Source organism: Haemaphysalis longicornis, unplaced genomic scaffold (assembly GCF_048455015.1).
Source record: "Haemaphysalis longicornis isolate Haplotype H1 unplaced genomic scaffold, Haemaphysalis longicornis Haplotype H1 scaffold_6, whole genome shotgun sequence".
NCBI classification, from domain to species: domain Eukaryota; kingdom Metazoa; phylum Arthropoda; class Arachnida; order Ixodida; family Ixodidae; genus Haemaphysalis; species Haemaphysalis longicornis.
The window spans coordinates 34,691,012-34,717,938 of NW_027526407.1; the positions used below are offsets into that span (position 1 = coordinate 34,691,012).

Consider the following 26,927-nt stretch of genomic DNA (forward strand, 5'->3'; position numbering starts at 1 on the left):
CACCTCTCCTACTCCATCTATGCCGATGATATTTCCCTCTGGTTCTCCCATGGTAGCTCAGCCCAACTAGAAGAAACCCTTCAAGAAGCATGTGTTTTAATAAACAACCATGTTCGCACCTTAGGTCTCGCTATCTCCCCTTCCAAATCGGCTCTCACGATCATAACGAACAAGAAAGGCAGAGCCCCTGATCGTGACCTCATCGCATCTCCATTGATAACACGCCAATTCCCAAAACACTCACTAAAAATTCTCGCTCTTACCTATCACTACTCCGGTAGTTCCTACCCTACACTTCGAACTATACACTCTCAGATCGAGAAAATGATTCATCTGCTGCGCCGCGTCAGAACTCGCCAGTCTGGCTTACATGAACAACACCTCCTACGTATTACAGATGCTTTTACCATGTCCCGCATACTGTACACAGTGCCATACCTGCATCCCACGCCCACCCAACTAACCAAACTAGAGGCAGCTCTCCGTAAGCTCTACCGCATATCCCTCGGCGTGCCCCACTACGCTCCTACTAACAATATTATCGCGACCGGCACATATAACAATATAGAAGAACGTATCCAACTACACAAACAAGCCCAACTTCAGCGCCTTCAGACATCTCACCAGGGTCGGGCACTGTTGCAGACAATGGCCTACCCCACTTCTTCGCTTCCTCCAATCCCCACAACTTCCCTTCTTGGGCAACGTTCGCTCGTATCTGCATAGAACCTCTGCCTAAGAATATGAATACCTTCAGGCATGCCACCCACCGCTTTCTAGGCTGTAAAGCCCTAACCAAACGTGTCTCCTTTCTAGAAAAGCAACGATCAGCAGTATATTTTACAGGAGGGAGAGGAATAAACGTGGATCTAAAGCTGTCAGCCCTGGGGAAGTGGCCTCATTCCAGGACCACTTAAGTCCGTCCGGCTTCTTGGGCTCGCTGCACTAGCCAAAGCTGCTCGTCATGGTGCGAGCTGGACAGTGTTCTCTCCCAGTGCTCAGAATGATTGGTTGTAAATAGACTAAAGCTGGCAGGTGCGTCGTGAAAAATGCAGTTTTTATTGGGCAACCTAGTACCGAGCTTCGCTTGATACTTTACGTAGAAACACTAAATTCTATATAAGAGAAATACGCGTCAACACATAAGCGCCCAAACACTATTTATACACACGACTCGCCACACAAAACGCGCGCGCAGGAATGATTACGGCAAACGTTACAGAAGAATGTGCAACCATACAAAGCAACTTATATGCTAAAATGCAATTCTAAAAAAACAAGAAGAGGGGAAACTCTGCTACCTTGTTGGTGGAACTTGATGCGTATCGAGAATGTCTAATAGGTAATGTCCAGGATAGGTTATGTGAGCAAAAAGTAGCAGAGGACATCTACATTTTGGTGTTAACTTAAACCACGCGGTATCGTTACGTCGACATCGAGGGCGCGTTTTTGGACGGAGTTGCTGCATTTACGATTTATATATTTAACAACCGACTGTCAGAAAGAGGATAAGACATGCCGCTGTGGCGTTTAATTACCTTGGCATAGAAAATACTGAGGTCATCATCGCTTCTCTGGCTTAAAATGCGGGTTTGAAAGGTTGCAGAGGCTGTGTGCGCGTAAGTTAGAGGCAGAAGGTGGCAATGCTTGAATGAGTTTATTGGTTAACCTTTAAGTCCTCTCTCTCTCTCTCTCTCTCTCTCTCTCTCTCTCTCTCTCTCTCTCTCTCTCTCTCTCTCTCTCTCTCTCTCATTATTCTTCAATGGCATTGACCTGTGAGGCCGAAACAAGGCACAGCCACCGAGTTTATGTGGCAGATGTCATGCTGTCCGTGAGGTGCCCGCTGGGACGTAGCCAGAGGGAGATTGAGGGTACGAACCCCCTCCAAAATGTTTTCCAGACACCTCGTGAGTCAGAGTTAGTGCTCCTTTCGGCAAATACCCTATCCTTCGATAACGGTAGCCCCCTCCGAAAAAATGTTTTTCTAAGGCCCCGGTTGCCCCTATCATCTCCTGCGTTTTCTCCGCTATGGAGCTTATAAATCCACGTTAGCCCTCGTGGCCAGAATATCGGGTCCCTCGTTGTTGCCTGCCGCACTGTGTATTTCACCTATTAGATACATTTTTCCTCCGTCTTGTAAACACCAGTACACCAGAATGCGTCTACCAATGGGTGCAACTAAAAAATTCTCGCCATTTAACCTATGTTTACTCCAGTGGTTATTGTTGCGCACCAATCTCCGCAGATGAATCATTGTCTCACAAAGCATAAACAACATTTTTAAGCGTATTTACGCGCTAATTGTTCCTTTGTAGCCTCGTCAATAGCATCTTAGATGCTCTATCATTTATTTTTGTCTACTCGTGACTACCTGTCTCGACCATGTACATTTTGTAAGCCTAACTGCGTTATGGAGCAACCAATTTTTTTCTATTTTTCTGTTGTTGACTCTGTATGCGGCTTACTTACAGGTGGGAATATGGGTCAAGTGCCTGGGCAAGGCCCACACCCAACTAACCAAGTGCCGAGCGGAGGATCCGTTGTGTCTGTTAGCCATTCGTCATCTAGCCATTCATCATCTTCGTGGCATGCACGCTTTCAAGGAAACCCCCAAGGACAGATAAGTGGCAGCGTTCCAAGTCCTGGCGGTGGTGCTCCAGGTGGGGGATACCCGATTGGAGCTGGTGGACCTGGTTCAACCGGATCCGCAGGAGGTATTTCAGATTACAATGCTCGAACAGCAACAACCGAAAGGCATTATTGTTGGAGCGTGTATAACTTTTGTATGGTGGGGGGAACTTGCGGGAATTTTGTGGCTGGTGCAGGAGGGAGCCTCCTACAAGCAATAGCTGCAGCCGGCACTGGTAGAGCGACAGTGGGTGGCCTTGGAAGCGTTCCTGCAGTTGGTTTGGGTGGACTCAGCTCTAGCGGTACCAGTGCTGTTGGCTCAAGCAGTGTCACTTCAGGTACTACAAATGTTGGGAGCTTTGCTATTAAAAGCTGTTATAGTATTTCCATCAGCAAAACACGCTCAACACAGGTAATTGACTACTCACGTTTTGTGAATTTGTTACTACTTTACACTTTCTTTTGATCAGGCTCACAAAGTGTACCTGAGAGACCTATCATTCAAAATAAATCATGCGAGCATTCCAAGTGCAATGTCAAGCCTAACATCTCACCCAAACGTTGTTCGTTATTTGACAGGCAGCAATACAAGCCGGCCATTTTTCTTCGAGTGTTGTCGCTGCGCATATCACAATAAACCTTCATTTGTAGAAAAGGTATGGCGGAAGTGTTAGGGAGCGGGCGTTAGGCCGTTGGCAGCGCGAGACATCTTCGGTGGCGGCAATGCGCTACAAAATAACGCCAGAAGTCCGCCCTCCCTTGTGTGTTCACCTGTAACGTGTTCAGTCTCTCAGACACCGTAGCTATGCGCCGTAACCGAGAAGACTGCAGTCCTCGCTGAGCTCAAATTTCGCTTCAGGGAGTATTGCTATACTTAGCCAATATTTTTCAGTTTGCGCTCACCCCTGGTGCGCTTAATTCTCTGTGTTTTTGGTGATTGGGAATTGGTGAACATACAGTCTACCTTTATATCTGAAGACAGAAAACTGAGTCGGAAGTTAACCAAAATGTTTCGCAGAATTATATCTCACCAATATTTGCACTACCCGCTCATATATGAGTGCCATCGAATTTTTGTGGACTGCAGAATGGTGTGACAAGAATATCCGCTTTAAGCACATCAAACCCAACAGGTTAATTCTTAACCAGGTATAAGATATCTAGCATTAGCTGTTTTCACGTTTTCACTTCATTGGATTTGGGTTAGTCATTCTGTGTATTCTCTTTACGCCCGAAATCCTGTTTAGGCCTCGCTTAATATCGACTTGCAGTTTACATCCTTGGAGTAAGTTTTTGTTTCGGCATGCAACGAGAAATTCCTAAATTCTTACTAAACATCGAAGAACGTAGGATTTTTAAGGAAGAGATGAAGATATAGTTGGGAATCTCTTAATTTTCGGTTGTGTAACTTTGCCGTCGTCACGCCGGGAGTTTTCACTGGAGAGATATTTCTAGCTGGTGAACATTACAGTAATGCCCTTAAATACTCGGTTTTAGACGCTGGCATGAGCGACTGGCGTAAAACAGGCATTGTAGTAAGCAAAGCAGCAGGGTGTAAATATATGGGAGTGTGCCATTTCCACATAAATGCGCCGAATAGTCCACTTCACCGCGGAAAAGTTTAGTGGTATGACAAGACCAACAAGACAAAATAGGCGCACACATGGACATTACGTGCTTGCGATGGCTTTTTGGGCAGCACTTGAGGGAAAATAGGAAGCTGTATGTAGCAGGCAGGCTTGGCCAACCTTACTGCTGGTTCTGCTCATGTATGGTACGAGAGCCTACAGTGTTGTTTTAGGGTGTATTCTCTTATTCGTTCGCGCATATTCTCTATGCGCTCATATTACAGATGATGACGGGCAAAGTGGATTTTGCGTACCTTGAATTAGTAAATAATTCTAGTGGCCGCGGCTAACAGTAGGTGGTGCTGTGGAATCCGGCCTTTGGGTTCTTTCTGGCGTTACTTATTTGCTCAATTCATATTCGTAATGAAATGAACGCTGCTAAAGGAAAGGCTGCTTCAAGGAACAAAATGTCCGATATTTTCTCGCGTCTAACCCCTATTGACTTTTTACAAGGAAACAGTTTTCTCTGCTTGCATGTACACTGTGTTTTAAAATACTTAGTGCTTTGAGATGGCTCACAAACGATATCTGTTACCCGGTAAGAAGTTTCTCCCAGTACGAGAGAACTCTTACTGGGAAAAAGTTTTCCACACAATTTATGTCAGAAATGAACTAAAATTGTGCTTTCAATCGAAGATTTGACATGACCTTTTTCTCTCCTGGCTTTTTGATCTGCAGCAGTTGCAGGGTATCCCCCCCAGCGTCCTGTGATAAAACCAAGTACGTATTAGCAACCTCCTAGCATTGTCCTAATTAGACGCGTGTGAAACCAGTGGGCAGAGAAATACTTTGAAGTGGATTATGTCCCTTACATTCCACTAATGTTGAATGCTGCCGCCTAATGTTGTCATTATATGTAACCGAAGTGCAGGCTTGACATGAATTGTGGGGAAACATTCCAGATTTTGTCGTCTTTAGCTTTAAAAAAATTGTGAGGATATTTTATAACTCATGTGGGAAATGTGTTGAGTTCTACATAAAATATACATTCAATCACATACAATACCTTAAAAATAAAATGATGAAGACACTTTTGAAACAAACAAAATATTTTTGTGTCTCCAAATCGGTAGACGTTTAAATGGTGCACAGTAAATGACTTTACTGACCACAGCCTATCACCAAAGCGAACATTCTAACCGTAATTAAGGACGCCTATTACGCCTTCATTCTTGCATAGCAAACTCTAAGGCCATAAAATGATAATAAAATTTAAAATAGATAATATCAAGTTTTCATATAATTTACGTCACGCAAACGTGCAAATGATGTTTCTAGTGCAAATATTATGTACTCTTAAACAAAAATTGCATTTTATCAAAAAATGAGCCGTTATACCCTAAGGCTGCAAGGTTAAGACCAACAGAGCTGACGTAATGTGCATTTTCATTGATTTATACATGATGCTTACTGGACAGCAACGTCAAATGTACAACGCGAGTGCCTATTTGAGTAATTACGTATGTGTTTAGAGTACCCCGAAAGATCTGCCCCAGTTTAGGCGTTTTTAGGATGCGGTTGTGAAAATGGAACAAGTCTCAGAACAGGAGAAAACCTCGGCTGGCTCAACTGATTATGTATTGGGCAAAATGGGCCTTACGATGCAAGAGAAAAACCAACCGACGTCGTTTTCTAACATGTTGTTTGTTTTTACAGAGCAAGTAGACTTCTTGAGTTCAGGAATAGGGCACATACTTTCATGTGAAAATAGCTTTACTCCAATGCACCCTAATATATGCTGCAAAAACAATTTTCTATATTCCAATTTTTATTAGCAAGGCTGTATTCGTGCTCAAGTTGCTTAACACTACAAATCCCTGCCTCAAACTTGGTGGGGATTCCTAAATTGCAGTATTACAAGCCTTGCTTGTATGTTTTTTAGGTGCATTAGTTTTAAGAAGACACTTGCGGTCGCGCCAATTCAATTTTCGTTGACGCAATGAAGTGATAATGAAGTGTGCAGTAAACTAAACGACACGTATAAAAGATACATACAATGAAGCCGCAGCGCCCATAAAAGCTTGATTGGCCGCTTCAATATATGAAACGGAATTTACGAATGGTAAATTAACCTGTGAGCACTTTTCCAGAGATTTGTGCAAGCTGGTATTCTTCTCCGCTTTCTTCGTTTACCCTAAGTAAGTTGATTCATTAGGCCGTCGGGGCCTCAAGACCGACCATTTAATTTTTTTATATATTTGAATACATATTAGGAAAACTTACTAGGAAGGTACAGGGCTCTGAAGCAGGCCTTTAAAATTTGAAGTCCATCAAAAGCAAATTATTTGGCTTAAAAAACGCTTTTGCACCTCCTCCGAGAAGTACTTTCAAGCTTTCTCCTTGGCTTACACAACTCCATTTCACGCGTCGTGCTTTTATGTGGCAAAAGTATAAAGCCTGAACATTTTTTGTTTGCACTATACTAAAAACTAAGGCGCCAAATATCGGCGACCAGAAGAAATGCGTAGAACCAGACACACTGCTATGTTTCCTTCACGTGTTTCTTCTGGTCCCCTGTGTTTAGCGTCTTAGTCGTCAGTATGTTTAAGCAACTAGCGCTTGCCACGCTTTTGTTACTTACTTTTGCTTGTAGCATTCGTCACAATACCGTACAAATACTAAAGGGTCTGGTCGGCAGGGGGTGATGGGAATAATTTCAATTAAGGGCTATATGATGCTGGGGAATTGGCACAAGCAGACGGAAAAAAACACTGACAGTAAAGTTTATGTTTTTACCTGATTTCAAATCCCCTTCATCGTGGAGGCGGCGTAGAATGCTTTGGGTTAGCGAATATTTTAGGCCCTCCTTGAAAAGGCAGATATATTTCCGCGAAACAAGCATTCTGTTTGTGTACTTCGGTTTTTTTCTTACTATCTGGCGGCTCCCGCCTGCGATAACAGTGCTTCAATCCAAGTGCATGCATCCCTTCTTTTCTTTTGAGTGCTGCATGGGCTATCTTATTTTGATACAGAGAGCGTTGGGCCCTCCCATCACAGGCTAAAATAATATTCTTTGATCTCATATTCTTCTTTGATGTCCAGTGTTCTCTTTCTAAATGGAGGTTTCGAGAAATAACCATGCCGAAAGATAAATACTTCCTGGGCAACCGCCACGGCATTCGATCCGCCGGCAGTGACCAGCGAAGGTCACTTTGTTGACTGCTGCTTCGCCGCCTGTGTATTCTACGAGTTGTTCGGGGAGGAGCACAAGTTCGCTCCAGTAACCTTGTGTCGTCGTTGGCTACGTGACAGCTGGTAAGGTGCTGGGTACGCACCCTTTTAAGTGCGAATGCACTTCTTAAGCGACCCTGAATCACGCGTCCACCGCCGTCCGTCCGTCCGCACCACATACCCACTTAGGGCGATTGGCCAAGAAGAGTTCGTAATTTCTTTAGCACATACCCACTTAGGGCGATTGGCCAAGTAATCTGAATCACGCGTCCACCGCCGTCCGTCCGTCCGCACCACATACCCACTTAGGGCGATTGGCCAAGAAGAGTTCCTAATTTCTTTAGCACATACCCACGTAGGGCGATGGGCCAAGAATGGGGCGTGAGAAGGGCTAATGCACCCGCTTAAAGGAGTACTGACACGAAATTTCAAAGCTGAGATCCGCTCTAGCAATCAAGTACAACGACAACACAAATAGGTGTCTGTGCATGGCACATACCCACGTGGGGGATTGGCCAGGAATCGGGCGTGAGAAGGGCTAATGCACCCGCTTAAAGGAGTACTGACACGAAATTTCAAAGCTGAGATCCGCTCTAGCAATCAAGTACAACGACAACACAAATAGGTGTCTGTGAATAAATGCATCTTTCTTTCTTTGTAGTTGTGTGTGTGTGTGTGATCTCTCTTTCGCGAACATTACCGAACCGCGCAAATTCAACTCCTGCATTCGCACTTTCACATTCTTCCCCTCGGGGAAATGCGGGGGAATTTTTATGCTCCTTACGACCCATGGAAGCCGCCAAGACATTCCAACAGAAGCCAGCCGCCGACTGCAAGGATTCCCGTCCGAGTTTTGCCTCCTCCCAAAAGGACCCAAAAAAGGACCGCTGAACCACCGGCATAGTACGAGAAGCAACGTCTCCAAGCGTCTTGCAGCATTGCCGGGAACCGCCGTCGTTCCGCGGGGGGGCACTGAAGACTTAGGAGAATGGTTGGAGAAGCCGGAGCGCATCTGGATCTTCAACACGTGGGACGACGAAGTAACTCTGCAGCATGTTAGTTTTCACTTAAAAGATGCAGATCGAACTTGGTTCGAGAACAACGTACTTCTGCTCAATCAGCTTTACGTTTCCAAAACGATTTTTAGGACATCTAGGGCATCTGAGCAAGATGACTCGGTAAATAGAATGCCAGCAACGGCTTCCGCAGCAGCTCCGTCGAGAAGCGAAATTAAGTAGTGAAAGCGGTTGGTGTTGGACAGCCGGGGGTTCTTATGGACGTAATGTTAAAACATATTCCAAAAAGGCTGCCATCGCGTTATTGCACCATCAAAACGCAGAAGTTATAACTTCGGGAGACGTGCTCCAAACTCACGGGTACCAGGCAAAGCTTGTCCGCCCGAATTCGCAGCTCTTCTGTCCCTGCTTTGGCGTCATCCAATGAAGGAGAAGTCTGGCACGTTAAAGAAGATTTTAAGACGTCCACATGATGCTCAAGTAACGCCAGGTTGCTGTTCGCTGCCTCTTCGTACTCCATGACAGAAGCGTAGTCCTCGGCTGCTTGTTCGTCGGTGAGGTGGGCTTTGAGCTCGGCGTTGCGCGCAGACAATGCTTAATTGCTTGCTCGGAGCCGTCCGTGAATGACACGAAGGGCCGAACGGTCGAACTGCTGGGACGGGAGCAGCTGGCCCACCTCGCTGATTATCTTCGTGTTCATAGCCCGCCGTGACCCGCGCTTGCACTTGAGTCTATCAATGCCGGTCGCAACTGAAGAAAAGGCTTATCCAGCTCGCAAGAAGAAGGCTCGCCGCGATGCTGGCTTGCTTCCCGGGTTATGACACCAATGATACGGGATGGGTGAGCCCATCTTCAGCGTTTATTTGCGCCCGTCGGGAGCGGCGCTAAGCTGTGCACAGTGAACGCAGAGCGTTCTTTTCTCAACGCGAGCGAACGTGCCAGCACGCATCGCCAGGTGCGTGAAAGTGCCACTTCGTTATCGGTGTCTCTACAATCATCACCATAGTCCTAGTTGGCGGCAGATTATAAATCCGCATAGCGTCGATATAAATTACATACCGTCGATGCCGCTACAAGAGGCTGTGTTTTCGATGGTTCTCCGTCGACGCAGCTTGCCCCCTTACGGTACGCCAGCGCCCTCCAGTAATCGAAGAACACCTGCCCAACACCAATCGAGGTCCAACGCCCTCCTATCGTTCGCCGTCGCTTTACTCATACCGATCGCCAAACTGTCGAAGCAACGTAGCCTTCACTCTTGGGAGATGCCTCAGCCCACACAGAGGAAAGTAAAAGCAGCAAATCCTGGAGGTGAACTTGCTCTACGTCTAGCAATAGAAAACCCTCCAAAGCCGCAATGACGCACCGAAGACAGCGATTCACCACATGCCCTCTGACGAACGACCCGATGTAATCCTGACGTAACTAACAAACTCGACGAAAGCCACATGGCGCGCACCGCACTGACCGAGCCTGCCGCTGAGAACACAATGACAACGACGATGGAGAGTGCCTGAACATCATCATGCACAAGCTCAGATTCGACGCCCCAACGCACCGCGAACTCGATGAAGGCGGCATTCGTCGTCCAGTAGTCGACCGACGGCTTTGATGTCGTCGTCCTTGTAGACACGGGAGACCGCTACTCAGTAATGATCGGACCAGTCCCGTCTAAGCTGAAGAATGTTATTACCAGATGGGATGGCTGCACATCGCACAGCACGAGGCCATCTCTTAACGCCAAGTAGACCGTGCACAACCCGCGTCACAGTAGGCGGCACCCAAACAATGCTGCGTTCATGATTTTGCCTAACTGCTCCAGCGACATTATTCCCAGAATGGACTATTTGACGGACAACAGTTCAATAACTGATTTGCAGACCAGGTCGACAACATTTTCTTCCGATCACTTTATGACGACGGAACCCAACCCCGAACACCGTGCTACTTTAATCACCCATGGTCACTTCACCTCGTCACCCCGAGCAAGACCGTCGACTCTGAAGATGGTGTCCCTGACGTCGACGCTATCGTAGAAAGTGAATAAAGTTTGCTTCTCGACCGCGGTGTCTCTGTCGGAAGAGGCATTGCGTGCTTTATGTAAAGCAAGTTCCACGTTTTGGTCGCTAAGTTCACCGAGGAGCCCCAGCATCTAACAAGGGCGCTGCAATTGCGATCCTGGAAGAAACGGAAGAAGCAACTGATGGGATCGCCGTTGCCGGACCTGAAGGCGCACCCCAAGATGTCTTTAAGATTACGCATGCCTCCAACGTGAACGTGGCGCTACCGCAAAAAAAAGGAAGAAATTATTGGCTTTGCTGCGGAGCTATAGCGAATTTTTTATGTCAAACTCACTTGGCGAAGCAATTATTTAAAACCGAAGACGGAACCCAACCTACCCAACATTAACCGTACCGCGTGCCTTCACACGATCCCGAAAACATCCGATCACAAGGCGAAGACCTGTTCAGCAGTGATATTATGCAGCCATCAAAAAGCAACTCTGGGACGCCGGTCATGCTTGTGAAGAAAAAAGACAGCATATTGAGGTTATGCGTTGACACCGGCGATTGAACAAAACCAGCAAAAAGGCCGTGTACCACCTGCCATGAATCGCGATGCCCTTGACCCCCTCAGCAACGCGAAGTACTTCTCTTCGATGAATCTTAACACACGCTACTGGCAAATTGATATGGACGATAGAAACCGAGAGAAGACGGCATTCATAACCCGTGACGGCCAATACGAGTTCCAGGTGATGTCATGTACGCTATGTTTGACCTCAGGAACGTTTCAAAGAGACATGGACACTATGCGAGCTGGCCTGAAGTGGCACGCCTGCTTAGTGTACCTCGACAACGTTGTGGTGTTCCCGCGGAGGTACCATGAACCCCTTAAATTATGGGACTCTGTACTTAAGCTGATTCGTACGTCGGGGTTAACGCTGAAGGCTAAAAAGTGCCACTTCGCGTACGAGGAACTCATGTTTTGGGCCACATCATCAACTCCGCGGGAGTCAGGTCTGACCCGGCGAAAACTTAAGCCATGGCGAACTTTCCAATAAAAAAGGCAAGGAGGGCGTGCGAAGATTTGTGCGACTGATCGCATAGCACCGGCGCTTCGTCGCAAACTTCGCACAAATCGGAGAGCCAATCACGTGCTTGACAAAACATAGCACCCCTTTCAACTTCGAAAACGCCCAACAGGAGGAATTCTGCGAGCACCAACAACGCGTGCAAAGGCCGCCTGTGCTTGCCCGTTTCGAAGAAAACGCCAAAACAAAAATTCTCATGGGCACCAGTTATATAGGATTGGCTACCCACCTAGTCCAAAGGTGAAGCGGTTGGAAAATAATTGCCTAAGCCAGCCGTGGTCTGCCGGAGGAAGAGGAAACACTCAGCCTCTGAAAAAGAATACCTCGCCCTTATATGGGCCATTTCAAAATTTCGCCCATACGTATATGGCAGACCGCTCGAGGTTGCGACAGACCACCATGCGCTGTGTTGACACGCCAATCTGAAGGATCCCCTTCGCCGACTCGGTAGGTGAAGCTTGCGCCTGCAAGAATTTGACGTTACAATAGTCTATAAATCAGGCAAGAAACACTCCGACGTCGACTGCTTGTCTCGTGCTCTCTTCGGCCCACCACCACTGGACTGCGATGAAGACAGCGCATTTTTTGGGGTGGTGACGGAAAACGACATATCCGCCCAGGAACGGGCCGACTAGACTTACACGCCATGATCGACTACCTCCAAGGACGCAAAATCAGCATGCAAAGGGGTTGCAAACACATCACCTGCATTCAGCCTCAGAAACTACGTCCTCGTGAAGAAAAAGTTCAACCCAGGAACGAGAATAGGATATTTTTTCGTCATCCCCGCAGACCTTCTGGACAACATTTTGGAAATGTGGCATGCCGACCCATCTTCCGGGCATCTCTGAACGGCACGCACTATTGGAAAAATGCAGGCGAAGTAGTATCCGCCCCGTTTTATATGCGATATCTCCTACTACATCCGGAGCTGCCGCGACTGCCAGCGGTAAAATACGCCACCGCCGAAACCTGCGGGACTTTCGCAACCGATCGACGTCCCATCATGGCTCTTCCAACAGATCGGAAAAGACCTTCTGGGCCTGTTTCCAAAGTCACTATCCGAGAACAAGTGGATTCTCGTAGCCACCGGGTGCCTTCCGCGCTAAGCAGATATCGCTGCTCTTTCGAGGGCGACTGCAAAAGAAGCCGCAAAATTTCTTTATACATCAAATTGTTCTGCAACATGAAGCCCCTATAGTGCTGTTCACAGACCGCGGAACGGCATTCCCTGCGGAGCTCATGTAAGACGTCCTACGTTACAGCAACACGGATCACCGGAAGACCACAGCGTATCACGCTCAGTCGAACGGACAGGCCGAACACCTAAACAAGGAAGTGACCAATATGCTCCCTATTTACGTCGACGTGGACAATAAAACCTGGAATAAATAGTCCCATATGTACGTTGGCGTACAATGCAGCTGTCCAGGAATCTGCATGGATGGCTCCTTTCGAGCTTGTCTACTGTCGACAGCGGCCATCGGCGCTCGACGCCATGATTCCACTAGCAGATGGTGACGACCTCAACGTGGACTTCCAATGATACGTGCAGCGTGCGGAGGAAGCCCGCTAACTTGCTCGCGTACGTACTACGGACAAGCAGCTGACGGATGCCGGACGCTACAACCTCCGTCACCGAGACTCCCTGTATCACACAGGAGATCTTGTGCGGTTTGGACTCCCATTTGAGGACGCGGACTGATTGAAAAAATCCTGCGACGGTATACTTCAAGCCCTAAGGAATCCTATGGCATGTTGGCCGAAACTGCCCCCAACAGTGATTTTTGCATATCACGATGACGCACGAGGCCTGAAGTCGTCCTCGTGGTTCGCCTCAATTCTTACTACACAAGATCACGGACCTATTTGTTTTTCAGGGCTGTCATTTTATTTTAGAGTCGGGTTAATGCGCTCTTAGAGGGAAGGTAATTTGGAATATAGGGTTTAACCCGCATACGCTACACAGGCAGATGAAGCGCGTCGTAGTAAAGGGCTCTGCAGTATACACACGGGTGTTTTTGCTTTACGCCTGCATCAAAAAAGCGACCGCTACTGTCGGGAATCGAACCGTTGCTTTGATGCTAATCAGCACAAGGCCTTAAACACTAAGCCACTCCGGCCGGTAGAGGGGAGGTAAAGTCGGGAAATGTGCATTTTATTTGTATACCTCTGTGTCGCGTGAACTTTTCGGCGGTGCCCGTCTGTGTTATCATTGTTTCAAAGAAAGTCCTTGGTTTTCTTTTGAATGGCGCACAGGCTATCGTATTTTTATGAGGAGAGTGTTTGGGCACTAATTTCACTAGCCTAGAATAATCTTCTTTGATCCCCGGTGTTCTTGCTGTAATTCCATGTTTTGAGAAACAACCACGCAAAAAGACGAATACTCTCAGGCAGCCCCTACGGTATTCGATTCGCCGACACTCGCCAGCGAACGTCACCTTGTTCATTGCTGCTTCGCCGCCTGTGCATTCTTTGAGTTGTTATAGAGCACACATTCGATCCAAAAGCCTATTTGTCGTTCAAAAAAACTCCGTGGTTGTTGGCTACGTGACAACATACGTAGCGATGACATTTTGGGGGGAAAGAATGCTTTCTGGCCCGCGTGCGATGGCAGTGATTTGTGGTAGCGTCAAACGCTTTCGGTGGTGTAATTTTCAAGCATGAACAGCGACTTCGAGTGAAAGAGAAACCAACCAATGGCTGGTTGTGTTGAGTTGAGTACGAAACCTGAAACACAGTTAGCTTCACGAAAATTCACAGAAACTCGACCAACGCAAGAAGAAAAAGAAAGGGGCAGTGGTCGTTTTTTTTTCTTTTTGCAGTAACGTCAATTATAACTACAACGTGGCGCAAAATGTAGCACTTGAAATGTAGCTACGCCATCTTGTACTGCATGACAAACTTTGTTGTAAGCGGGGCTTTCTATGGATTTATTTTTGTCAGAACAATGGGCCCACTAATACTGACTGTAATCCTCAAGATATAAACAAAGCGCCGATAACTCACAGAAACTCTCATTTTCTTGCTGCAAGTTGCTTGCGGCGAATTCTCTAAAATTTTAATATAAGACTTCTGTGTTTTTTATGAATTTCCAAGGCCCTGCCGCAACTGCTGGAATTGCACTTGGAGTACTGGCTGGCACTCTCGCGGTCGGTGCGATAGGGAGCGGTCTTGCAGGCGCCATTCAATCTGGCGTGATTGGAGGAGGTATGTAACCTATATTCAAATCCAAAGGAATGAGCCTATTCATTTTGTTTCTGAAATTTGCTTTGCCAATCAGTACTTGTGTTACAAGTTTAACCATTATAGTGCCCTGACAATATGGAAATTCCCGAAATTGCGACGTTATTGCTTGAGCCACTTTCGTGCAGCTGGAAAAATTCACAAAGCAAAACTAGGCTTTACTGAAGATATCTATAGTCATTTTCTTTTTCTTGTACGTTGTTTATGGCGATACAGTTTGACAAGTTGATTTTCTGTTTTCGTATAGTGATTACAAAGGAAGAAGGCATAGAAATAACTCTATCTAAAATACCTGAAATACGGCAGCTGTACCTGCGGGTGTGGTCATCAGTGAGTCGAAAGACCAGAGCTGACGCAAAGCCAACAACTTTTTTCTCGTTTCTGACCAAACCGAAACCAGTCTCTACCAGCCTCTACTGAGCAGTGGCAACCATCCTTACCACGCCTACAAAGAATGATCGTTCCTTGACATGCCCCCTGCCCGCGAGACGCCTACGCCGCGTACGTAGGCGTGATGCCGTTCAGAAGGGTAGGAGGTAGGGCTTAAGCCGAACGACGTAACATTAGAGCGTAAACAGGGCTGTTTTGGTCAGAAGCGGAGCTATTTCACAGGTAATGTCGGCGACGTTGGGCTGGAAGCGATTGCGGCCTGTTTCCCCCAATGGAATCCTTGTAAGGCCACCACCACGCAAGCTCTGCAGCACTCCCTGTCCTAGAGTAAATCTAGAGTGGGGGATATTTCTTAGTATTCTTGTGCAGGTAGTTTCTGCTACACGTCTCCCAAAACTTTTGACTGAGCAGAGCAACAGCTAAATGTTTTTTTGGATTGGTGATAGAACCTACCGTTTAAATGCACCTAACTTTTTGGAAAGGAGATGTTTGTATCATGGAATTGTAAGCAATCGGCCATGATAACTGAAAAGCTGACTGTACGTTTGGCCTGTAAAATGTGGAGGTTCAAAGCGCCTTGGAGCGCATACCTTTTTATTTCTTAGATAATATTCTGCGTGTGTGTAAAAAATCTTAGTTTTTGAAAAACCGTCAAGGTGCGTAGGTATGCGCTTGCCATCGCAGGAATAAAGCAAGTGATTTAAAGGGGACCTTGCTTAGTGTCAGTTAAGGCAAACGCCTTTTTTTAGATACAACGCATCTCATGCTCGCCCCTCTGTCCTTCCTGCGTCTGTCTGGCGTTGTCCGCACAGCTGGGCCTCTCCTCCTCTCCTCTCTCCTATAGCGAACACTCTCTCCCAAGCAGCAGCGGGTTGGCGCACCGCGCTCTCACGCCGTTGCTAGGCGCCGGTGGGCTGCACATGCGCGCGCTCTCCTCTCCTTCGGGCGCTGTGAATATAAAGCGGCATGCCGTGCTCCGACGGTCTCAGTCGACGGTCGACCGCGTTACGCTTGCACTCTCTCGCAGTACTCGACGATTGCTTGATTGCTTGATGCAATCGTCGAGCCCCTAACTGTGCACTTTACGGACCACAAGGCAGTCATTCTCGTCTGCAATAAAGACCGTACCTGAGCGTACGTGTACTGCATGTGCATTGCATGGTGAAAATGGAAAATTACGCCCACCTCCCCTTCGCGTGAGAATCCCTGCTATAGGCGTAATCAATACGATAGAAAACGCCAATAGAACCCCCCTGAGATGCGTGGCATCACACCAGGGTTCACGCGAGTAGAGATGGGCGTAATTTTTTAATAAACAACTGAACGTTAAAATGAAGAGCAGAGAAATGAATTAGAATTATAACGTTGCAATTGAAGTGTCATCAGTCAAGCCACCGGAGTATTCAAAAGGCCATAGGTCCAAATTCAAGAATACCATCGCTTACAGCAAGAAGAAGTTGCCCTTGCTGTATAAAGTATTACGTGCCTTACAACAACTAAAAGCCTGTACTGTAAATCTTCATGAATTCCTTCTTAGCAATAAATTCCATAAGTGTGAACAGGTCTTGACCCTAGCAATAAATTCCATAAGTATGAACAGGTCTTGAACCCCAAGCAACCTAAGTTGCTTCGGGGGGAGTTAACACTTCCTTGTTTTAAGCCCCATCCTGAAACTTTTGTTCCAAGAGGAATGTCATATTTGTTAGTCTTTGCTAGAACGAACACCTCCAGCACATTTTTAGGACGAAGCTGTGCACTTCTGCGCCCCAACTGTTTAATCTCCGTGGGCAAACATTCTAAGTCGCAAGGCATCAGACGCCGAGCATACGCGCAAAGCTAATTAGGCATACACTAGAGAGTTCGGAATGCGTTTAAAAACCCAGAAAACACGCATCGAAACCGCATTATGGATGGTAAGAAGCCTGTGAACAATGGGACCCCCCTCCATTTGTTCCTGGTAAATATTATGTTTGCAGATATTCTTTAAACCTAGGAAGGACTAGTGTCACTAAAGAACGCAGTCTTTGCGTAAGACACCGAGTTCATGCGTCAGGCTAGGCAGGACCCGGCATTTGCCGCCAGGGGAGCCGAGCTTAGTGTAGTAGAAAAGGTATTAAAGTACCGCCACTGAGGCACGCAAGTCAGCAATGCCGGTCATTTTGGCGTTTATAAGTGTTGCGTGATGGCCGGATCTACGCCTTCGCCCTCAACCTTGACCTCGTCGTTTGTTAACAACACTAACGAAGACGCACCAAAACGGCACCTTTAGACACTGCTGCTGCTGCTGCTGCTGAAATGCTGTTAAATGCGGTATCTTTGCTTCACATTCGGGACGAAGTCAATCGCGCGTGACCGCAAAGCGGGAAGGGCATGCTAAGCGGATCAGAGTGGCTCTATTCTAGACTGCACAAATTTATAGTGAATTCACAATGTTTTTTTGCGTAAGCACAACGTAAGCAATCAGTGACGCGATGCACGTATAGCTATGACGACATGCATTGTATTTCGACGCTTCACTCATTTAATATCACAACCGAGGTATCAGATATTGCGCATAGAGGATATAAAATCACTTGGCATGTATTATCAAAATTAGGACGGTAGCTGAGGCTTGCAAAGGGAACCTATTTCTGCGGATTGAAATTTGCGTTAACACCACAATGCGATCAAGTAACACTGATCTAAAAGCCAGCGAACTTGGAATGTTGAGCTAAACGGCATCACACAATCTTTTCTTACCGCATATATTTATATCTCTCAATCGCTTTTAGTAACATAGTTGAGCTTTCAGCTTTAATGCAAGCTTTGTTGCGTTATCACCTCCCCGGCCACCACCACCACCACGCCATCGCCTGCTGATATGTTGATCGCAGAAAAAGACGGCTACGACCATCCCTTGTATGACGCATAAAGACAGCGAAGCGCTACCCCTGATAACCAGGGAGCGTACCGATGTCGCCGAGCCACTCATTCGCCAACCTTGACTTCAATCAGCGCAGTACTGATACAGGGACTGTTCTTTCTTATTTTTCTCTTGAGTTCGATCATGTGACCTGGCAGCTCACTAAGAGTGTGGACAAATGACATGCTTTGGGTTCTCTTTGCCATGGAGATGATTGTACTGCCCTCTTACTTTGCTGTTATGCCAAACAAATAATTTTTATTTTATTGCCAAAGATAAAAGCAAACTACGGCACGTTATTTGTATGCTCAGTGATCGCTGACTTGAAAACAGTCAAAACTATTATTTCTTTCGGTAGAAAACATGCTGCAAACTGCGCGTCATGCGAAACTGCGCCTGCTCGAAATTCATTGGAATATCACGGTGCCAAAGGTCGATGAACTTTTTTTACGAGTGAAAAAACAGCGCTAAAAAGACAGGACAAGAAAGGACACAGGACCACGGCGCTGACTAACAACTAATACGGGTTGTTAGTCAGCGCCGTGGTCCTGTGTCCTTTCTTGTCCTGTCTTTTTAGCGCTGTTTTTTCACTCGTAATCATGAACCAACCAGCCCAAATGCGTACCTTATTGCAGAACTTTTTTTGCCCTGTTTCACGGTTACAGCAACCGGCATTTTCAAGCTGTTACGTAACATAGGTCACATATACGCAGGCTGAAGTTGCCAATGTCTGCCATAATCGTTCCCGCCAGCTCTTTAAATTGCGTCACGCAGCCAATCACAGAGAGTTCGTAACACACAAGCCGTATTGTTGTTGAATAGGAAAGACAGGTTTACGTTGTCATGCCCGCTGCATTCCGTCTAGTTTTTCACTGCCGACCAAGAATTGCGCGCTTTTAGTAAAGAAAAATAAGAAGACTTTCTAACTGGTGCCCGTACACGTCATGAAACGTAAAAATGACGAAAGCACACAGAAACGCTTTGTTAACCGGAAGCACGTGGTCAAAACTTACGCCAATCAGAGAAGACCTTCCCAAAATTCCCCGTTCACTGTGAATTTGTGCATTTGAAAATAGTGCCCTAAAACGCATAAACAACGCAATGGCGGGGCCTATGAACTATCGTAGTGTAAACAAATGTCACGTAACGCTAACTGACCGATGTCATGGCAGCGGGTCGGAACAATAGGAGAAAACAGTGCCGATACTGTGTACCCTTATCTAGTGACCCTAGCCGAACGCAATCGTCAAGCCTGCTGAGGCGATGAGAAACATTGCATAACCTAGTCTACCACAATTTGTAATTCTTTACAAGCGCTTTCCTGTACATCCACGTTCGTAAGGCGGAATGACGACCAATGTTTTGCTGCTGCGATATAGATTTAGATATTTAGAAGGTTGTAACGCCAAAAGAAGTCAAATCCTTTTTTTTTTTAATTCGGGATCCAGACTTCTATAGGAACCTTTTTTTAATTTGTGTGAGCGGAACTCTTTTTTAGTAAAATTGTGTTGTGCAGCCGCAGACATCCTCCAGCAATATCAGATGACATGAGCACTCAGTCACTTCTTCAAGAACAACGTAAGGAGAACCATAAAGCCAGCATGTTCATCAAAACAAATAAAGGGGGCAACGCCGATAACATTGTAATTCGTAGAAGGAATTGTGATAGACGTAGGCCGCGTTAACAGTATCTAAAGTGCCATCGACTAATCTCGGCGTTCCGATGCTGCTTCCCGGGCAGAAATACTGGTATATTAATCAGCGCTGTTCTGAGAGACGTTATGGCATAACGAAGATCGCATTTTGTCCATACGCGAAAGACTAACCCAGCTGCCAACTCAATACTAGGGCTATAAAGTTCTCCGTTAGAAAATTTTCTAGTTTTTAATTAGCACTCGCAAAGCTGTGACCTTGCCTTCATGGCGTCCTTTTAACCGGAGTAAAGACTCGCTCTGCGCTCTGATTGCGGTAATCGCAAGGACGAGCTGTTCCCCTAATGCAAAGAGTAGCAGGGGTTCGTCGTCTGCTTATCTATAAAATCTGATTTATATGTTCTTCTGTCAATGATTGCCACGACGCCGATGTTTTTCGCGATTTTCGTTGATGCCTGACGCTTCTAGCTTCAGACAAGAAATACCGAGATCTTGCCAGTCCTCGCTCTACTTTATAAGGTGTCCTACACTTAACAACGCAATATTTATACACATTTAGGTGCTGAGCTTACGCTGCCCACGTTGCTTGAAGTGCGGGTGATGGAAGTGTGCGTGCAAATCCTGCATACACAGGCTCGAAGTTTCGAACATCTTTCTCTGCAAGTTTGTTAAAAAAGTCCTATATATGTATATTTCAATTGTAATGCTTCCCGTGTGCGAAAGAAAAGCGTAATGTCAAAATGATTCAGTTTTAGGAACGGTTTTAGACGCATTTATTCACAAAATGCTTCTGATCTGATAGGTTAATTTCCCTCTGTTACTATCTGGCTGTAGACGTGTGGCCTATGAAGGAGATGTTTTCGAAATAAGCTGCCCCAAATTAAGGCTCGCAACATAGTTCACCTACCCTAAAAGAATCTCAGCTGTAGTTCACCTACCCTAAAAGAACGATATTGTTATTGTTATAGTAACTCTTCGGGAATTCCTGTCCGTGAAGAAAAATATCGCCCACTGAAGTCGGCATCATTGTACTTCATTGTTGACACAGAGGAGTGTTTCTAGTGCAGTTGTTTAAAGCTTAACAATACTCTGTCTTGTGTACCACGCTTTTAAATTCAGGAAGAAGAGGTGGTGGTTGCTCTGGAGGTGGCTGCAGAAGTAGATGCGGTCGAAAAAGGAGGTCAGTTCCAGAGTCCAAGGTACCTGCGCAGGTTTTGGACAGTATTCCAAGTAAGTACTACATTTAAATTAGCACTTCTACAACTTCACCCGGCCACAGTGAAGAACTGTATTTTATGGAATGAGAAAAGACTGCTAACAAGAGTTGCAAACTACGGTGTGCTCAGGAAGTAAATTACGTGAATCACACCTTAAGAAAAGTAAAAAGCGAATAAGATTTTTCACTATTTTCTTAAAATCTCTCAGAGCAGTTCAGATGCCCCGCACTCACAAGGACTTGAGTGGAGCGTAGATACTGCTTCAGCTTCCGTATATGTATTTTTATAATAATTACAGTTTACCATTCAGACTAAACTTAAAACTCTTTTCCGCAATATTCTCTGCACCTGTTAGCCTAAAGGCCATAGCCATTCTGTCACAAATTGTGCCTAGAATTACGGAAACGTTCTCAAAATATTCTTAAAGCTTCTAAACAAACACGCTACTCGTGAGTACAATTGCTATATTGCCATTGGTCACACTGGACGCGATAATAAAGCGCGAGTTGTTTCGCGAAAAAGCTCCGTATGTTGGAAAAAAAGTTGCGTAAAAGTTTTATGCAGGTAAGTACATATTTACGAAATGTAAGCTACACGGCAGATAATACATAATAACGATTGCGGGAAAATATTGTTTTAGTCAATGAATAAATTTCTGCCTTATTTGGGTGTTTCTAAACAATAAACTTACCTCAAAAATTTTTCAGAATAACTGCTTTGAATTTGAGGGTATGCTTTCCTTGGGAGAAGTACGGTTACTTGGTCCTGGACGATTGCTTGAACGCGCATGCGTGTAAATCTGTGTCCGTGCGTGTGTGAATATGTGCGTGTGTGCATATGTGTATGTGCTTGTAATGGTGGCAGAATCTGTGTAGCCGTAGTGTACTAGTGTACTACACCTTAGGTCGGAAGCTAGAATGCCATATTGAGGCCTTTGGAATCCGAATCAGCAGTCAAAATACGCCTATCTCTGTATTTAGCACGCTTGATGATGCTTATAAAGATAAAGCTACAAATGCGATCAATGGTAACCGGTGAAGAGTGTTTAAGGCATTAGGCCCTAGCCAGTTACCGAAGTGTCATCACGCATTCGTTGTTTAACTTAAAATCACTTTTATTTCAAGAACATGCCATGTCGATATAATATATAGAGGAGGAGGCAACAAATACCCACGCGGGTCCACCTAAACCAATATCCCGAAGTGATTGTATTCCAACATTAGAGCCAAAATTTATTGAAACGGAATAGAAAACACGCTTGCAAAAGCATTCCTAAATCAGCTATTATGATAGAATAAAAATTACGTATACACATTTCTCAATACTTTTTCGATGATAAGAGGCAATGCTTAAGTTTCGTTTTGAAGTGTATGACAGAGTAAGAAGCTTTAATATCCTGGTTTAAGGGGCAAGCAGGAAAACTGAATAGTTGACAAGTTTCGCAGCAGGAAGTTGTTTCGAGAGGAGATATGAGTAGAGTTTGGGTTAGAGATAGTGCTATTAGGCAAAATACATATCTGGACTCCCCAACGGAATACTTTGATCAACAAAGCGCCAATATTTAGCCACCAAAGACAAGGAAGTGGTCAAACTGCAAGTTTAATGAATACACGAATACAAGGAGAGAGACGTACCTAAAAAAGTAATCATTCTTAGGTCTTGTTTTTTGGAGTTTAAAGCGACCAGGTATGATTAAAATATGCGCCACCTCATGTCGATATACAGTAATTAAAATGACAGTTAGACAGTTATTAAACGCGTAATACGTAGTTTCGAGAATGGATAAATTGAAGTAAGATCTACCTCTAAAAAGAGCACGTATCCGATATGAAAGCTATTTACAAAGAGAATTTACGAGTTACTGAAAGTTTAGATGGGTATTCACATTTATACCCAGGAAACACACAAGACCACATGATGGAATGCAATCTGCGTTGCTGTGGAAATTCAAGTCGGGCAATGGGTGTTTTGAGGAGAGTGAAACGGAACAAAAACAGTTTTCTTCACATTAATAAAGAGCTGGCTGCAATATTACCATTATTGGGTGCCCAACATGTCATTTGGCAAATTTCACGTGAAAGTATGCAGATCCCGATGAAATGACACAATAATTATATCATCTGCGTACAAAAAGAAACACGAGTGATGAAGGCGCGAAGGAGATTTTCACTGTAAATAAAATAACAAGATTACCTAAATGGAGCCTGGTGGGACAGTTTTGTTACTGATGAAAATATCTGAACAGCAGTTATTGAGATAAATGACTTGATCTATTGCTCCAGAAACTTGTAAGGAGCGATATTGGCGGTGCTGAGATATGATAAGGTTCTAAGTTTAAGAACGACATGTGATGATCAATGGTGTCGAAACTTTTTCTGGAGTAGATGAAAACAGCCCAACCTATGTCTTTGCGATCGGCCGCAGACCTAATCGTATTTGTAAAAGAAGCTACGGCAAGGTCAGTAGACATCCCTTGCCTGAAGCCAAATCGGCAAGGTGTCAGAACACTGCATTTGTTAATGTAATGCATCACTGAAACTTCGAGCAATTTTTCTAAGCTTTTATAAAAACGGAATAACCATTAGGTCTACAATTTCCGGGAAAGGAAGGGTCGCCTTTTGAAAATGTGGTATAGCCTTAGTAATCTTCGTTTGCGAAGAAAAAATTGAAGTTTTGAAGACCAGGTTGCAAATACTGCTGAGAATTGGCGGCACAGTCGGGGTAATTAATCTAATGAGCTTGCTGTAACTGCTATCAAGGCTAGGACATGTAGTTTTTAACACGGAAATTAAGAATTCGATTTCATCGGGGCAGGTGGGGTGAAGAAGGAACGATTGTGCGCATGTCTGGTAACGATGGATATTACGCGATGGATGAGTGTTAAAGAAAGTTCTAAAAAATATGCATTAAAGGCAATACAGGCCCCGAAAGAGTCCGTAAGAAGACAGCTGTTATAACACAGAGACCATACGTTATTTTGACAGTGCCTTACAATTAGAAAATTATTGAGCAGCGGCCAGTTCTTTTTCGCGTTGTTATCAGACTGTTGAGTTTGTCTTTCAAAATGAAGGCGTCTTTTTGGCAGCGTAGAAAGTATATTAAAGTTATTCTTTATTGTTTCATCAGCGTTTTTTTTAAAAGTTGGCGATTACGTTTCTTATAATAGTTGTATTTTACGCACAGCTCGATAAAGAATCCGTAAGCAAAGTGGAACGGCTAAAACTGTATTTTCTTGTAGGAAAACAGCGGGTCGTACTTTGATTACCTGCCACAATTACAACATTCGACAACTCATCTAGAGGTTCCTCAGGTTTCGACAAACCAAGAATACGGGACCAGTTCCTATTAGAAATAATGCCAATAAATGCTTCCTTCACAAAAAAAAACAGTTGAATTTATGGTATGGTAAGGTATTATTTGAGTGTTGGAAATTCAAGAATATCGAGTTATCATCTGTAAGAAAATTATCAATTAAACCAACCGTACAGGAATTTTGCGAATTTGAAATTGTGGTATATAGTAAAGTATGAGTACCATGAGCAGAAACGGATGACTGCGATCCGAAACTACACGCTGAACTTTTGTATTCCAAGGTGCTTGAAGTATTTGAATCAAGTAGATTCAGATATAAAAACCTAAAGGACTACGTTTTTTTTCTTTTCGAACCACAAAATACCAATAATAAGAGAGACAGCAAGGCAAAACTGTGAAACGTCAGAATAACACGACCATTAAATACACCCAAAAAGAGTTATGATTTCCAAATGAAAAGATGGAATTAAGTTCATTCTATAGGAATTCCTAGTGTGACGTAATTATGTATACGTCGTGATGTGTACGGTAACTAATATCGTTGCATACACATGCAGCAGTGCCACTAGAATAAGACCGGTAACAGTAATCACATGATTACCCTTGCATGTCATACAAATTCTCACCCGGGCTGACACACGTTTCTGAAATGCAGACTGCCGAGAATGAATGACTGGAAGATTGAAGAAAAGAAGCGATATCTTCATAGTTTTTACGCAATCTGCGAGAATTAAAATCGACGGCAGAAAATCCCTTACAACAAGTAAAATTTTATTCACTTTATTTAAAAGTTAGATAATATATGAAGAATGCAAAAGCGTCGACTGATTAATACCCGTGAAGAAAATACATTCAGGTCATTTTCCCAAACGATGTGAAAAACACGCCGCACGGTATCTTTGCTCACCTTGATGACACATTTCTCGGTCCACAGATACAGTCCCCTATACTGACTTTTGAGAGCAAATGCCTTAGAAAAATTTAGCCTATTTACCGCCGTCAGATGCTCATTGACCTAAACTGCATTCTGCTGTGCTTCAGGCAATCGAAATTAGGTGGTAATAGGGGGGTATTGTGGGCTTTGGCAAGATATTTGGATACCTTTTCATGGGGACATAATTAAGCTACTGCGCCCATTTATTTCGCCTTTCGTGTTCGTACTATGTTGGTAGTGTCAGTGTGCTGTTTTTTCAGCGGGAAATCAATCTCGCTCCTGAGAAGTCGAAAAATCACGAGGCCTTTCAATTTTGTGTAACTATAACACCTCCGATTCCAACGTTGTTCACACACGACTGCTGGTCCAATTGAGCAAAGTTGCTTTCGAGAGCTCATTTTTTGCGATTACTTCACTGTTCTACAGAACCGGGCTCGCATTTTCACATTTAGCATTGTCACGGTCATCGCTCATGAATTCAACAGATTCTGCGAGTTTAGAAAAAATCAGCTTGTAGCTTGAAGCTGCATCGCGAACAGTAACCGCAATAAAGAAATTCAGCTCATCAGTAAGGAAAAACAGTTGCTATTCTACAAATTATAAAACTCTTCGTATCATTTAGCTAAAAGGAGCGCTATGAGGCAAGCGTTTACAAATGACGCACCAGCAATAAACAAAGGGTTTTGCCCTTACCCTTGACAAGGCAGAGTTACTGTTTAACGGAAAAACCAAGGCAACTTCGGAGCCTCAGATCCCAAATTCGAGTGCGGCCTGCAAGCAGTCGTGGTCGCTATTATATGCCCTGCAGATCGTTTCGATGACAGCGAGTGCGGCAGATAACGACAGCGCAGAGGGAAATGGGGAGAGCAGCTGTTCGCAGATTTCCAAGCGTGTGTGGATAGGAAGGTGATAGGCCAGCGGGAATGCCAGCTAGTGATGTACTTTTCAAAGGGCAAGCATATTCTTCAGTGGCGAAATCCAGGCAGCTTCACGGCCTCAGATCGTTCTGAATAATGTAGCCTGCCCAAAGACAGCGTTGCTCTTTTATACCCAGCAGCTCGATGCGAACACAGCGACCGCAGGCAGAACGAACAGGGCTGGGAAGATCCGGAGGGTGAGCAAGTTGCATAAAACAGTGAACAGTGCTTAAACGATGGCAGTAAAAGAAGAGATGGAGACGTGATTTCCAAGCCCGTGCGGACGGGACGGTGACAGTGCAGCAGCATGGACAGCCAGTGGTGAACCTGTGACTAGGCAAGGAGTTTTTCTAGTGGTGAAACCAAGGCAGCTTTGCAGCCTCCGATTGCTGTCTAGAGTAAGGGCTGCAGGAAACATTGTCGCTATTCTCTGCCCAGCAGCTCGATGCGACGACAGCAAGCGCGGGCAGATAAGGAGAGGGCTGGGAAATCAGGGGTGGAGCAGCTGGTTGCAGATTTCCAAGCGTGTGTGCAGGGATAGATAAGGATTTCTGTCGAGGTAGATAAGGATTTCTCAAAAAGTACGGTCAAGTACCGGCAGGTCCAAACACAATATCTAACCAAAAAAGCATTCTTAATTCCAAGAGGACCACATTTCTTATTGTCCAAGTGTAAAATTACATTAAAGACCCCCTATTTAGATGCGGTAATACCGCCAACTGAGTGACGTGATTCGTGTGGAAAATCGGGAATGTTGAATTTGGCCTTTATAAATACTGACTGAAAGTACCCATTGAAGGCAGTGGCGGTAGCTAATGAGTCG

The 26,927-nt window shown here is 45.1% G+C and overlaps 1 protein-coding gene across 1 annotated transcript in view; it reads left to right on the plus strand.

Moving 5' to 3' along the window:
- LOC144141485 (uncharacterized) overlaps positions 1-26,927 on the plus strand; it is a 140,494-nt gene that overhangs the window by 105,040 nt on the left and 8,527 nt on the right. The window contains exons 10-14 of the mRNA XM_077673041.1: positions 2,472-2,714; positions 2,826-2,966; positions 4,935-4,976; positions 14,634-14,744; positions 20,844-20,954. Of these exons, the coding sequence (XP_077529167.1) occupies positions 2,472-2,714; positions 2,826-2,966; positions 4,935-4,976; positions 14,634-14,744; positions 20,844-20,954 (648 nt within the window). The remainder of the gene's footprint in view (positions 1-2,471; positions 2,715-2,825; positions 2,967-4,934; positions 4,977-14,633; positions 14,745-20,843; positions 20,955-26,927) is intronic.